A 15,673-nucleotide genomic window follows, 5' to 3' on the forward strand; every position below is an offset into this window, starting at 1 on the left:
TTCGTTCGATTGCTTTGGGCTGGCGACGTCGTCCTAACCCGGAAGTTGCTGTTGTTGTTGGTGGTGGTGACCAACTGGCTCGCTTCTACTTGTCAACCCGAAGTAGCGCACACACGCAACAATGAGTGGAGCACAAAACGGGGACTTGCGGGATCCTATTTCGGTTCACAACTTTTCGGAGCGATTTATGGAGCAGACGGTTCACTTTCACGTCATGAAGCTCAGCGGCGCCTTTTTCATCTGGGTTGGCTCGAGTCCACTTCTGTCCAACTTGGCGGTTTCAATGAGCAGCAAATACGTGAGTCCAAAGCGGATCGTCAACACGTGCCAATGACTTGGCATCACTTGCTTCTCTAGGGGAAGAAAAAGCTCGTCAGAAAGTGTCGTCACGCGAAATGTGTTTTCCTCTTTGAATGTAATGCAAGTGATCACGAAGGTGCCAACGATGAAGTGATCCGATCTCATTTCTTCCTTTGTGACCACACAAAGCCCCCCCCTCTTTTTTTTTGATTGCTCCCTTGTTCACTTCGTTGCCTACTCAAACGAAATGAATAAGTTCAGACCTAAAATTTCTGCTCAACACCACTATCGTATCACTCTATTCAATTCTACATTGTGCATTAGAATTTTTATTTTTTTATGGGGGGGGGGGGGTTGCCAGGCGAAAATGAAACGTGAAGTGAAAACATTTTGACATGAAATGTGTTTCACTACAGTTGAACCCCGTCTTGTCTTTTGCGCAGGACTCCATGCCATTATCTACGTTAGTGATGGGGGACCCTTCAGATACTGCTCCAAATTCTTTGGCACAGAGATTAGGTATTAACTGGATTCTTCTTTTATTTCATACAAAGGTGTGATAGTGATTAGCGCATTATTCCCGAAAATGTTTGTTTTCACACTGAAATGAAATCCACATGACCTTATGCTACACGATTGTGTCAATAAATAGTTCAGGTCTGAATCCGGATCACAAGTGATGATCCTTTTCAGCTGAAGTCACATAGGAAGATTTACCAACATGAGTTCCCACTTTGATGTTTGCACAACGCAAATGTGTTAAAACAGAATGTGGGAAAGAAAAAAAAAATGAACATAAGAGTCTTGAACGTACTAATTGTGTGTTTCTGTCTCGTTTTGCAGCAAAGAAGACCAAAAAGCAAGTCTTTGTTAGTTACAGTCTTCCAATGACCAACTCCAGCCTCTCTCTGCTGGTGGAAAACCGAATCAAAAAGGAGCTTGAGCTTCACCCGGGGAAATTTTGATTTTTCACCGAGCTTATTTTTTATGCCGCTGTGGATGTCCACAGACCGGAACCGCAGGTTGTTCTCTCATCTCATGTGTTGCACTGACATCCACCACACACGATGACGTCCAGTGTTCTTTTATTGACACAATAAATTAGGTGATTTTATTATCAAAACATGTAAGCCTATGGCTTTTGGTAGAAATGCATCATTAAAAAATAAGACTTAAAAAGCGGTTTTGGTGGCTGGGTTGTGTGTTGTTTTTCTTTTTTGCCCCTTTCCAAAATACAATACATGCTAAAGAAGTACAAGGAAGATGTTGGATCCTACAATTCTGTCTGTAGTAGTGAGACAAAATATTTCAATGTCACTATAAAAGGTGCTTCGACGATAATAACCGTTAGGTGAATAGATGTATCACACATAATTCTTGAATGGAACATGAACACTAAGTATTCTAACAACAGCCAACCCTGTTTTAGGCAAACCGCTCTATTCTAATCATCACTTGCCTTGATTTTTGTCATTGTGCTTTTCTTGGCTAGTTTCTCATAGGAGCAGGACTACATTGTTACCACGGTACAGGGGACACAGCGTGAGACATGGAACAGGACATTTGCAAGTGAAATTGGGCAGCATGACAAAATATCGAAAACAACGGATAAAGCCATTTCAAGTGTTGAGACGCATCATCAGACTTACTCGAAGAAAACCTCAAAGTCCATTCAACGCTCCCGTCTTTTTCGCATTAGCTGCAGTCTCCCATGGGTGCACGCGCATACACGGGTGCGCCAAGGTCTCCGGTTGCTCATGCAACCATCATACACCTTCACCAACCACTGTCATGCTTACTTTTAAAATCAGCGTCTACACTGACTCGGGCTCGGAGGATAAAGTGCCACCGTTAAGAAAAATAACATGTAGGACTTTGTGCCCGTTCATGCAAAACAGTGATCGCGGTTGAGCCGATCCCTATCTCTGCAATGTGTTGGCTGAAAAACACAGGTGCTTGATTGTGTCTCTCGACTTGCAGTTAGTGATTGGAAAATGGAGCTTGAAATTTGTTGTTATATTTTTTGACTCCTCCGGGTGGCACTCTCTGTTCAACATCGAGCTGATAGCACATTTCTAAAACCCCTTAATTACACCAACGGTGCCACGGAGAGGAGTCAAAAAAAATGCACCTGGTTCCTGAAGCAACTTTGAAGCTTCATCTTCCCGTCACTATTTGTAGTGCAAAATAACAATTAGAAGACGGCAACCGCTGCTTCATTTGCCTTCATCGGCTCCTCTGACCTGGGGAAAAAAGCCTCAAAGAACAGAGTCGAGAGCAGTGCACCGCGGGAGACTTTTGAGAAATACAAGTCATGTCAAATATTTTGGCAATTCTTGAATGACAAATTTTACGACAAGTGACAAATTTACCTTGATCGACATCATCTGGTTCCTAACAAAAGTGGTTGAATCCCAAGTTCAAAATGGCCATCCAGTCCTGCTCATCGCCGAGGAAGTCAGTGCAGTTGTGCTCAAACGCCATTGGCCATCGCGTGGTTGCCAATCACCTCGCCGCCGGTCGCCAAGGAGTAGGAGGCGGGTACCGCCGCCAGAGCGGTGGCCGCCGCTACGGTGGCGCCGCCCGTGGCGGACAGGTGAAGCGGGGTGTCGTGGACGCGCGAGTAGTCCCTGTCGCTCTTGGCCAGAAGAAGGTGCTGCTCGCCCGGATGGAGCAAGGTTTGGCGGGTGAACGTCTCTCCGTCGGCCAGGGTCTCGGGCAGCGGCTGGCCACGCGGCTCGGGGAGCAGCAGCAGGCAGATGATGCACAGCAGCGTGCAGCAAGCGAAGATCACGTGATGCAGGAAGTAGCCCTTCTGGTTGTGCAACTCCATGATGGGTGCCGTCAGCATGCCGAAGCCGGCGCTGGCCAAGACCAGACCCAGACCTCCACCCCTGATCCACGACAAAGAGCATTTACTAAACACGTGCATCCTTCCGATCTCGTCACGAGGTTCGCGGCGAGGTGACACGTTCAAGTTCACACCTACAGTCAAAATGGAGTCTTTGGTGAAGACCCGCGCCACCTCATTTGAAAATGGTCATAGCTCAGGCAACGAACAACATTTGACTTGCGGTAAATAAAGAGTGCATCATTTTCAGTTATGGCGCTCACTCATGCATGTGTTGTGCGTGCAATAAAACGTAGGGGGATAAACCTGATTCCCAACACCCTATTATTTGCGAAAGGCGCAAATGGCTTCGGTTGTCAGTCAGGGCTGAACAATTGACTGGATGTCCATTGTTCTGTTGTTGTACTTTGCAAAGGTCTAGTGAGAGTAGAGGAGGGGACTGAGGACGCATCCCTGAGGTGTCCCCACGTTCGGAATGAGAGTGTTGTTTCCCATCCTGACACCGTGGGGTCAGTTGGTGGGAAAGGTGGCACGGGCCTAATATTTGAATTCTGCCATACGCCTAAATGAGGGAACCAAAATATTCATATCGCAACCTGCAACCACATTGACACATGGGAAAAATATTTGACCCGTCCCTCTAACTTCATTTCTGTATATTGTGCAATAGGTGCACTGAATTTGTACCACTCATTCATTTCAATTCCAAATGAGTGACTCTTAAACGGAATGAACCGCGGCAGTAAGAAGGGGGCCCCGCCCTCGCCGATCTCTTGATCGTGTCCTCATGACGGTCGAGCGTTACCTGATGACTGTCGGTGTGATTTCAGCGCAAAAGAAAATGCTGAGGGTGCTGACAGCGTGAGACGAGAACATGCCAATGATGGAGAAGGCCACGGAGAATTTCCTCTTCAGACTGTCCCGCAGAACTGCTCCCAAAAGAACGAAAAGGCAGGTAAGAAAAAAAAACACAATCGTCCGATGTGACCAAACGCAAAGTTGCATCGTACCAGTGTCATAGCGAAGGCTGTACTTTCCAATCACTGGATGGCATCCGTGGGTGGCATGTGGGGGCAGAAAAGAAAAGATGCTATTGGTGAAAACCTCCCCCCCCAAAAAAAATCCTACTTGGCAGCTGTGACACAAGCAACAAGCACATCCCTCCAAACCTAGTCAGCTTTAATTGATTGCATCTCCCCTGTGGAAAATCCTCCCCACCGAGGATTCAGAATGAACTCGTTGATCTGATCCGCGCCAGGGGTGCCCAATATTTTTACGAATGGAAGCGCGGAAGACTAACCAGGACAACGACCTTTGACTCGGTCAATAAAACTTCTACTATCACACAAGTAATCATAATTAACGATGAAAGAAAAACGGGGAGCTGTCGCATCATCTTCCATCCAATAATAACCAACTGACAATTGAGCAAGCCCAGCTGCAGGAGCGAGGCGAGGGCCGTGATGATCATGAAGGTCAGAAGGCCTCCGCGTCGGCCCATCAGCCCGACCATGGGGCACAGCGCCATGCACGTCGCCACAGCGATGCCGGCCATGGTGTAGTAGTCCGTGTGGCACAAAGCGGTGGGCTGGGCTTCCGGATCCATCATACTTCGAGCGAAGCAGTGGTGTATCCCGTAGCCCGTCAACCTGAAAAGAGGCACACAAGTAAGGAATGCGCAAGAGCTGACGTCTGTCCGTCCGTCCGTCCGTGCATTTTCTGAACCGCTTTATCCTCACAATGGCCGCGGGCGTGCCGGAACTTATCCCAGCCGCTCTCGGGGCAGGAGACGGCACACACCCTGAACCAGTTGCCGGCCAATCGCAGGGCACACGTAGACCAACAAGTATCCGCGCTCACAAAAGCACACCCTGGGACAATTTTCGAACCTTCCATAAACCGAGCATGCGGGTTTTTGGAATGTGGGAGGAAAGTAAAGTACCCAGAGAAAACCCACGCAGGCACATGCAAACTCCACACGGGGAAGCCGGGGCCCGTGAATCGAACCAATGACGTGCTCACCGGCAGTCGGCCACCATTGAAACAGCTCTTGAGGTTTACCCGTACTTTGTTTTGCCACTAGGAGGAGCTGTTGGTTCTCAAATCCTAATTGAACGTTTCACAGGGTGCGCAACTTCTTTTTTCTGTTTTCCTTTTCCGATCATCTTTGTGCAATTTGTAGAACTATGTTGTTAATAATATTTAGTATTTGATAAAATTTGCAAGTGATCAGTAATATTTTCTGTTCCCTTTTCAATCACGTAATCAGTCAAACAAGTCAGTGACTTTTTCGTGAGCTGCAATTGGCCGACAACCCGTTTGGGGGGCACCCTGCATAATGCCCCCAAGACATCGGGGTGGGTGTGCGGGTGGGGGGGGGGGGGGATAGGCTCCAGCGAGCCCGCGACCCTCGTGATGATGCGCAGTTCGGAGAATGGATGGGTGGAGTTACTTTTTCAAGGCAAATATTGCCAACACTGTTAACTCATTCAGTACCAGCCAATTCTGGACGAAGTCTGAAAAGACGTTTAAAAACGTCTTTGGGAGTGAATGAGTTAATGGCGACACAGAGGATCATTTTGGACTTCAGGCCAGATTTGGCACCTTGATCCTTACAGGGAAAGAAATTGAAATGAATGTGATCATGAAAGCGAAGTGGGGAAAAACACGGAAAGGCTCCTTTTCCTGTGGATTCTGTCGTTCCATGATCCGCACGTTCACCGCGCAAAGCAGATCAGAAGTGAAGGTGAAAAGACACTTACGAGTTGACACACAGCACCACGATGTTTTTCCACAGGTTCCTGGTGCTCATCATCTTCACGACGCAGGTCCGCTGGGGTTTCTTGTGCAGCTCCTGCTCCAGCTCTGCTGGAAAACATGACACACCGGCGCCTTGAGACGCTTTCGCCAGACTATTGTCATGTCACGACTTGAAATACAAACAGGACGCCATCACGGCTGTGTTTCTGCTCCAATTGTACCGCGCTTTACTACCTTCCCGACTTTGTTTACAGCACTGAGTTAGAGTATATCTGGAATGTAACTTTTGTCATGTCCCATAGAAAGTTTGAAGATTTTTGTCAATGCATTCCAAAGAAAGAAAAAATAATGTATGACAAAGAAAGACGAAAAAAAAATGGAGATATTTTTCACCTGAAAGAACTCCGCTGGGTTCGGTCGCCATGTCAACGTGGTTCCTTCTTGCAATGCGCAGCATCATCGCTTTTGAGCGTCTGTAGTGCTGGGTGGTCAACAGCCAGCGGAACGATTCGGGAAAAATCCTGCAATCGCAAATATGTGCAAAACAACAATGATGTCAAAGGTCACCTTTTGCCAACGCGACAAGATTGCCCTCTGCGATGTGCGCGTTGTCCCGAGAAAGAGTTTCGGTGAACTCACCACACGTAGGGCAGCATCAACACGAAAGGACTGATGATTACAATCTGCAGGACCTGCCAGTCATCTCGGTCCGGCCAATTGCGGCACAAAGCGGCCACCCCGGGCATAAGTAGCTGCCCTCCGACCATCAGGAAACTGGCCACCATGGTCATGGAGAAACGCCAGGCCGGCAAGCAAAGTTCAACCCCTAAAATGAAGAGAGCAGGAAAAAAAAAAAATAATTAAATCTTTGGACAAAAAAAAACATGCCTTGAAGCTTTTCAACAGCTAAAAAAAATATGAAGAGGGGTAGCTGTATTTTTTTAGGTGCTTGTCTATGGCAATGCTAAGCTGGGGGGGGGGGGGCAATAGCATGACTTCATTCCGTGTGTATGTACGTCAAGGAAACCGATCCGCTTGCAATTAACAACAAGGGAACTGGGAATGACAAAAGAAAAGGACTTTTTCTTCTCATGTTCTGTCCTGCTGGAACACATTTTGGCATTGACGAAAAAGTCAACCTCAAGAAAACTGGTTGAGAAACGTTACGACTTCATTTCTATGTCCACGTATTGCCTTTGATGGGAGCTTGGCCCCTTCCAACATGGCTGCCATTTTGGCATCTTGGTTAGCACATCGTCTTGGAAGACGATTCGCTGCTCGTCTGAGTGCGCTTCATTACCACTTCCATTTGAGTACTCGCCGTTCCGTAAGTATCTGCACTTGAGAGTGCCTTTTCTTCTTGCAATTGTGATTTTAATCAAATGTACAGAGTTACAGGCGTGACATTTTGGGGAAAAAAACAACTTTGTGCACATGCTGTAACAAAAAAAGAAAAGAAAAGCCCAAGTCCCTGTGGTGGTTTCAACTGCCGCCAGCTCGATTGGGATATTGCGCCCACACGAACACACTCAACCCGCACAACAATGGCACAGAGCTTTTGTTCTGAGAAGCAGAATGGTCGTGCTTGTGCTGATTATGTCAGTGCCCCCCTACCCGCCCCCACACCCTGCGTATGGGCTCATCCTGGTATCGTCTCGCTCTCGCTGCCTGTTCTTACCACTTAGATGTCTCACCCCATCCCCCATGATTACTCCTCCTCCTCCTCCTCCTCCTCCCCCCGATTCATTCACCAGGGCCTCCCCCGTCTTGGCAAATGAAACAAACAGTTGGCGAAAACAGAAACTGGAGTGAGAGTGGGGCCACATGCGCTGACTTTGTGTCAGCTGTTACTCGCTCGCAGACTTCGCTGGGAGCACGACAACGGCCTTCGGGCGACAGCTCACCACTGTCGTACGACGGAGCTGTCCGGAGATGCGTAGAGGGGTAACGATTTAATACAGGATTTAACCAGTAGGGAGCAGCATCAGAGTCGGATTGGAATGGCTTTCTCTCTTTGAACCCAACTCTCTGACGGTAGGTATGTTGAAACGAGAATGATCACCGCGGACATAAGTTGAAAAACAAACACGGGGAGGACACAGCTCCCACCAGGATGGCCCTGCAAGGTGCTCTACGAGCACCCGATAAACACGTCCCGAATGGCCGCCACGCGCAAATATGCACAGAGTACCCCGACCGCATGGGCATATTTGGGCCGATGAGACTTCATTGTGGACTGCATGCCGCGGCGAGATAACCAAATGGTGAAAGCTTTGAAAGGAAGCTCCGGAAAATAAGCGAGCGCGCGTGTGCTAATAATAACATGGTCGAGCGGGGAAAAGAGAAGGCAATGAATCCGAGGGAGGGGCTGCAGAAGGAAGATTTCAGTGAAAATAGATTTCAAATTAGCATTCGGCGTTTCTGTTGGGAGAAAGAATGGAATGAGGTTGTCAAATGAGGGAGAGCAAACCGTTCGGGTGTTTACACGGCTGCAATAACGCGAATGACTCTGTTCTAATTGCACAAACAGCTTTTCGTATTTTGTACAATTTTTCTATTTGAGTGATGGACTTTCATCTGAGTGAGGCAGACTGCCCGCTGCCTCACTTCACATCATGTCCATGTAGTTGAACAGGAAATTCCCAAATTCAACATTTGGACTATGAAATGATTGGATTCAAAATGAAACAGAGCATAGGACTAAAATGTAAAATATTTTGATCTAATCGTTACTGGTTTTACTTTTTTGTGATGGAGGTGAGGCTTTACTTCCCTGGCCTCTCCTCACCGCACGTCGCGGTGCCAGCCAATCACAGAGCACGTAAGAGACAAGCACTGACACCGTGGGATTGAAAGCATGCGGGCGAGACAGAAGTCAGGCAAAAAACAAACAAAAAAAAACAAAAAACAACCCACCCATGGCAGAGCCAAAAAGCAGACAGGTGTCAAAGGCGTGTACTTACTGAGCACGTAGAGAGAGAGAGCGAGGCCCGCCAAGCAGAAACCCTCAAAGAAGCGCAAGGTGCTGAACATGGTGACATTTACAGAGAAGGCAACACTCAAACCAAACACCAGCATGAAGAGCACAGAGAGAATCAACACCGGGTGTCGACCGAACCTTGGAAGCAGAGAGAAGAAGAAAAACAAAGTCCAGACAAAGTGTTGAAAAACGGCCACCGACCGCCAATGCAAGCTAATTGCCCGGCAACGAGGCAAATACGGGCCATTGTTTGCTCCAGGCTATGTGGACTTCCTAGTTTGGGGGCGGGGGGGGGGGGGGTCCTTTTGGTCAGTAGGTCAAGTGAAGCTATTTCTTTACATGGTTTCCATAGTTACTGATCCAAGACACAATGTGTCCCACCCCCACCCACGAGGCCGCTCAGCTGGCGCTCCGGGTGGAGACCAGGCCAGAGCGCACAGTTTTTGGACATAAAGGGCCAAGTTGACTTTCCGCTGGAATCAAATCCAATGCGGGTTTGAACTATGGAATCAAAAGCAAATGAAACAGCAATTTTCGAAAAGCAACGGATAGGAAAGGAACATACCAGTCGGCCATCACGCCCATCACGAGGTAGCCAAATATTGAGCCCACGAGCAATGAAAATTTGGCAATATGGACCTTCCAGGCCGAGTCACACACCAAGTTCCACTGTCAACACACACAAAACAAAAACAAAAACATATCAGAGAGGACACTTTTCAGCTTTAGAGTACAACAAGCACCCGTTTCAAAACGGACAATCAATTGCAGCGGCTGAAGCGTTTCATGTCAATTCCAATGACAACACCGTTGAAAACATATCACGACGGCCGGGAGTATAGGAAAACATTTGGAGAACGTTTCTGAATTGAACACTTTCAAAATTGAGAAAGAACACACGAAGCGGCGCTCGCCTGGTGAACGTTACACAAGGACGCGTGTGGAGAAAAAAAAAGAAAGAAAGAAAGAAAGAACTGCGTGTGAAATGAGTGTTGGTCTTGAACAGAGATTTACGCACGACGCCACCGACACGGCCAAGCAGCTACAGAGACGCAAAAGGGGAGGAAGTCAAAGGCGGACACTTGGGACAATTTGTTTGTATTTTCCATCGGTTTTATGCCACAGGCGATGATCACACCCGGAGGAAGGTTTCAACGGTTTGAGGTTATTTTGCTCTGCTGAACTTGACGTTGTTTGGCCAACTGGGGAAGAGGTTTGATCGTCTTTTCATCTTTGCATCAATTGGAAACAAATCACTGCGGTCGCTCAAGTCATTCTCAAGTCTCATTGCAGGAGTATCTCGCTCCATCGCTCAAGCGAAATACTGCGAGAAAAAATACTCTCGCAATATGCAAATAGTGCAGATGAGCACATTTTATCGGGGCGCGCGCGTGCGCACACACACTCTCGAGCTCGGATTGAGGTCAGTGGGTGAGCGGCGTTTGTATTTGTATCGGATGCTACTTTCGCCTCGGCACAAGGCAGTGACGATGAAGCCCTGTCACGGTCGACAGAAAAGAATTTTTTTTTTCCTTCCCCCGGGCGAATATTTGGGGGCCGGTGTGGGTGCTCTCTCGTTACCTTGGTAACCACATTCTGGCTAAGTCCCGTGCGCAGCTCCAGTGTCCTCTCCTCGCAGGCGCACGGCAGACCGCCGCCGCCGCCCTCAGCCCCGGTGCCGTTGACCGGCGGCTGAAGCGCCGGCACGTCGTCGGTGCCGCTGAGCGGGTTGGGCGCCGCGGTCCACTGGCTGCCGTTCGCCCAAGGTTGCAAACATGTGGCGTTGGGCTGCGCCAGGAGGAAATAATCCGAGAACTGGCTAAAGCCGATGAACAATGCCGGGATCCAGGTCAGGACGACGAGCTGCTTCTGGTGCCTGCCGAACCCCCCCAGGGACGGCAGAACCGAGGCGTCGACGTGCGGCAGCAGCCTCGGCGCCGGCTGATCGAGCGGCGCGAAGACGTTCTCGGGCGGCTGCGGGCGACCGGCTGCCATCGCCGCCCGGTCCAACGGAGCAGCTGGCCGCGACAGCCCACCCCCACCCCGCCTCTCTCTCTCTCTCTTCGAGCCCCGTCGGACACAAAAGGGGGCTCACGTCGCAGATCAATCCGGACCGTAGCAAAAGCAACAACAACAACAAAAAGATCCCCTCCCACCCCCACCCCCCCCCAAAAAAGCGGGTCTGTGGCGTAAACGCGAATCACATTGCAGTTGTCCTCGTGTCCTCTGCGAGGGGTCCCGAAGCCAAGTCCGGGTGCAGAGGTTGTTTCAGAACGCTGGGGGGAATCTCCCTGAGAGGAACGGACTGCTCGGGCGAGCGCGGGCTTTGTGTTCCGCGCGTGCACCCCCCACGGTGGGATCCATCCACGTGGAGCCGATCTGGGCCAGCCGGGCCTGCGTGGAAGGGGAAGGGAGAGAATTTCATCTAAACATCTGCTGCGAGGTCATCCGCGCGCGCCACAACAGATCTCGTTCGAAGCCAGTTCTGGGGGGTCTTCAAGTGCAAAACTCAATCCGGGCTCTCTGCCATCGCCGGTTCGACGCCGCTTTGATGCGCTGTGGGGGGGGGGGGGGTACATTTACACACGCGGAGGAATACTGTATGTTGCTACCGTGTCGTCAGCGGGAGACTGGACCCAAGGGGGTCGCAGAAATCTGGGAGGAGGGGGGCGGGGTTGTGGTGCGATGTGGGGGTGGGGGCTTAAACCCGCCCTCCCCCGGTCGCGCTATGCTCTGCCGTCGGAGCGTCTGAAAAAGGGCGACTGCACCAGTGGTGAGCAATCTCCAGTCAACAACGATCTCCTTTGTGCGGCTTCTTCCTCGAAAAGCGGACCAAAATCCTCCAGGCGGGCGTGTCGCACATTTCGTTCCGACCGCTGCTTTTAACGTGCACACGGAGGGATTCGTGTGCGCGTGCAGTTCCTTGACCTCTGTAGCAATATTTTCTGGGTTGAGAAGACAAAAGAGCGTTCGGGTAGGGGGCGGGCGTGTGGGATGTGACGGTGTTTGGCCGCACGGGGGCGACAAAGTATCACAAAATTCACGTCTGTCCCGGCGTCGTTTTCGGCACCCAAGAGAAGTCGGTTGCTTCACCCTGGGAGAGCATTTCTGCTGGATCGCTACAAGGTCACACGGCACTGGAGAGAGACCTTGGAATGGAGTGAGCAGCTGGTCCTCATAACTGATTGTGTGCGTGTATGTGTGTGTGTGTTTATGTGTGTGTGTGTGTGTGTGGAAAGTTGTTTGAATGCAACCGTCATTTGGTTGCCTGAATCGAACGTCCTCCCCTTCATGCTCAGATGCTATGCAAGTAAGAGAGGGGAGGAGAGGAGAGGGAGGGGGGGGGCGGCTGAGGATAAACTAACTATGTGTGTGTCATCTGCCAGCCACACCCGTAGAACACATAGCAGAGCGGGCATTCCTGTTGCTTCGAAGAGAAAGTGACCCCACCTTAAAATTCTACTGAGCACGTATTATAATGTCATGCCCGAGGACATGTGATCATGTCCGCCATGTCCAAGTCCTTCAAAGATTGAACTGGCCAAGCGGTCGCGGTCCAAATAACAGAACTGGTTGTTTTTAATGCAGGTGGCACCGGCTAGTGATAACCGTAGAGAGGCTGGCATTTTGTAGCACGGCCGCAAATTGGGGATGCGGGAACCTCCTGACCACTTTTACGTCGAATGCTCTTGTTACTTATTCCACTCGGCCAGCAGAAACAATTACTGCTTTCGCTTGTTGTGTCATAAGTTACTATTGCAAATAATTGATCTATTTGGCTCTGTACGCTCACTGCACGCTTAATGGGTAGACGTCTGAAATTCATTCCAATATTTTTTAAATATATCTACAAAGTTTGCTTTGCACATTTTTAAAAATTATATAAATTATGTTGTGAGAAGTGATGGACTGGTCAGTATGAATCAAAGTAGGCGGAGACCAGTGCTTGATGTCACAATTTTTACACTTTGAGATCATTCTCGGAATCCACAGGTCATACGTAAACAAAATGCGTGCCAGATAAAAGCCCAAAGTCGCAGGTCTATATTTCGTATTCATCCCATTTCCATGTGACGTACCAGTGCAGAGTTATAAGCAATCAAATTTGAGGCTCAGATGAAAGGCAAGAGTGGTTTCATGCGGCTGGATGGCTCGTTCCTGCCCGCGTCGCTGAAGTTTTCCCAGTATCAGTTGTTGGCGTCAGACCGGTGGCCCAGACAAGCTCGGGTATCATTCAACGACTCTCTTTGTATTCAAGCTCTCCCTCCCCCTCCGCCAGTCGACATCCCAGGAGACGTATCCGTGTCACCTTGCCGCACAGGTGCGCCACCGCCACGGGACCAGCTGCCTGCTCGCCCGCAGTCCACACCGAGGACGCATTTGCGATTCACGGCCGCGTTTCAAAACCGAAGCCTGCGACCGCTTTCAAAAGAATGGTATATCGTGCGCGCCCTGCGAATGGCTGGTGACCCCCGTTGGGGGTGTCCCCGCCTACTCCCCAAAGACGGCTGGGCGAGGCTGGGCGAGGCTGCGGCACGCCCGCGACCCTCCTGCGCAGGAGCGGCTTTGAAAATGGAGGGATGGAAAACACGTCCATGTTGATGGTGAGCACAGAGGCTCCCGGTAAGGCCACACCGAGTGAGCTCCACACAGACTCTGAGGAAAGTGCATTCAGTTTCAAGATGGCCAGCTCTCAGTCCCTCTCACGCACAGGTACAAAGCACTCACTTTCCTTCTTTCGCCTCCTCTGACTGCACCACAATGGGCTCTTTAGAACTTGCCACCAGCGCATATGAGCAAAAAGGCCCTTTTTTTCCCCCCTTTGTTCAGATGCACCTTTGAGCGGTTTACCGCAGGGGTGTCCAAACGTGTTCGTGGAGGGGCCGCCTGCAGAAAAATGCAAGGGTGAAAGGGCCACTTGAAAGTCATTCAAGAAAGCAATTCAAATGTTTGGATTGGTCGCCGGCTTTCCGTTCAAGGTCTTGAGGCAACGACCAATAGTTGAGGATTTTTCTGGGGTGGCCGACAGCCCTTCTACCTCACGGAGTAGATCCGGCTCTGCGCCGAACAGCCGCCGAATCTGTCGGTGGCTGTTCAACAGTTCAACGTGGAGATTGAACAGCCATCTCCATGTTCAGAACCTCAAAAAAGAGCACACTAAACTATTTTTGCCTCTAAAATGGAATTTTCTTTCTTGACTACCGTGTTTTGAAGATAAATGGTGTCCTTCTATGAATCACAAATAGTTTATTTGTGCCTTCCAAAACAGAGAAAAGTTCGGCAGCGCATCTATTTTTTTTGATGTAACGGCACCTCTTTTTCTGACAGCCTCCCTTCTCACTGCGCCCGTTTGACACCTTTTTAATTAATAGTGCGCGATAAAACGTCAGGTACGGAGCTATGTTTCATCGAGTTCCGCCCCGGGAAGCTGTCAGAACAGGTTATCTAACTTGACGGACGCTGAGGAATGCCTCTTCAAAATCATTTGCTCGTATGACGCGGCCGGCTTCGGGCAGAGAGTTTTTGATCAAAGAGCCGTCACAAAAGTGTGGACAAAGCGAAAGCAGCGGTGCGCGAGCTGGGCCGCGTGCTATTCGACAGTAAATGAAGACTGACTTCACTCAAGCTACCCCCCCCCCCCCCCTCCGTGCATCAGAACAAAAGCTGCTTGGCATCTGTTCACCTTGCAGCCGTCGACGATGCGGCCCGAGCGTCGCAAATCTTGAAATTAGCTTCAATGCGCATCATGCGGCACTCGAGTGACTTTTGACTGTCGTGCGTCCACACGCACGGTGGTTCCCGTCGAAGTCAGTCACCGTGACAGGTTTCTGCTCTTCCCCGCCCCTGAGAAGCCACACCCTGAGCAAGGCAATTACCTCCAGCGCTCAATGTCACCTTTGCCAAATCACTGAAACCCCCACCCGGCACAGCAGGTTGGCAATGCGTGCGAGCTAACATGATCATTTTTGTCACACCGTAGAAAGAAAAACAAACGGGAACAGAAAATGCACCAGCCATGAAGCAACACGGACAGCCCACAAAAAAACAGGAAACTTTCTCCTCAGGAGGGTCGCAGGCGTGCCGGAGCCTGTCCCAGCTGTTTTTGGGCGGTAGAGGTGGGGGCGCACCCTGAACCGGTTGCCAGCCATTCGCAGGGTACACATAGACAACCAACCACCCGCGCTCACATTCACAGCTCGGGACGATTTCGAACGTTCCATTAACCCGCCGTGCGTGTTTTTTTGGAATGCGGGAGGAAAGCGGAGAAAAGCCACGCAGGCACGGGGAGAACATGCAAACTCCGCACTGAAAGGCCACGGGCCAGAATCGAACCCCGCACCCGTGTACTGTGAGGTCGACGTGTGAACCGGTCGACCGCCGTGCCGCCTCAAATGAGACATTAAAAAAAAAAAAAAAAAATCAAGTCTCATCGTAAATGGCGCAGTCGAGTAATTGATTGGTGCACGCAAGCAAGTCTGATCCTGTCTCTTGGATGCAGGAATGAAAGGAAGCTGCACGCCAAAACATCGCCGGCAGCAAAATCCGCCACCGCAACGTGCTCATGCGGACTCGTTCAAATGGAGAAGGATCACCAGTGCCGCAAAACGACAGCGCACGCGCGGTGTCGTTTTGAAGAAGGCCCGGCCGCAGTGGAACGCTGCTCCGCAAACGGCGCTTTCCGTACGTTCGAGTACGCCGGAGAGCCCAAAAAAAGGGGGAGTTCTTCCGTGTCATCTGCCGCGAGGCAAAACTTCACGGCAATGCGGGCCTCCGCTTGACCG

General features: G+C 50.2%; 2 protein-coding genes across 4 annotated transcripts; one reads left to right on the forward strand and one right to left on the reverse strand.

The window, feature by feature from the left end:
* Positions 1-20: 20 nt before the first annotated feature.
* Positions 21-1,482, forward strand: psmg4 (proteasome (prosome, macropain) assembly chaperone 4). Its single transcript, XM_086115065.1, has 3 exons — positions 21-298; positions 744-819; positions 1,144-1,482. The coding sequence occupies exons 1-3, from the start codon at positions 122-124 to the stop codon at positions 1,263-1,265; spliced, it is 375 nt and encodes a 124-aa protein (XP_085971191.1). The 5' UTR covers positions 21-121; the 3' UTR covers positions 1,266-1,482.
* On the reverse strand, positions 1,369-11,018 carry slc22a23b (solute carrier family 22 member 23b). 3 transcript variants are annotated; one of them, XM_086115058.1, is made up of 10 exons: positions 10,473-11,018; positions 9,457-9,560; positions 8,875-9,029; positions 6,551-6,737; positions 6,305-6,432; positions 5,914-6,016; positions 4,574-4,800; positions 4,162-4,194; positions 3,957-4,080; positions 1,369-3,194 (listed from the first exon to the last, which is right to left on the reverse strand). In XM_086115058.1, exons 1-10 carry the CDS (start codon positions 10,884-10,886, stop codon positions 2,774-2,776), a joined length of 1,896 nt encoding a protein of 631 aa, XP_085971184.1. In that variant the 5' UTR covers positions 10,887-11,018; the 3' UTR covers positions 1,369-2,773. The 3 variants fall into 3 exon arrangements, with proteins under 3 accessions (XP_085971184.1, XP_085971183.1, XP_085971182.1); XM_086115057.1 differs by having other exon boundaries at positions 5,914-6,019; XM_086115056.1 differs by having other exon boundaries at positions 3,957-4,194.
* Positions 11,019-15,673: the final 4,655 nt, after the last annotated feature.

This window comes from Hippocampus guttulatus, chromosome 7, assembly GCF_054856545.1.
Source record: "Hippocampus guttulatus isolate MCC_2025c chromosome 7, RoL_Hgut_1.0, whole genome shotgun sequence".
NCBI lineage: Eukaryota > Metazoa > Chordata > Actinopteri > Syngnathiformes > Syngnathidae > Hippocampus > Hippocampus guttulatus.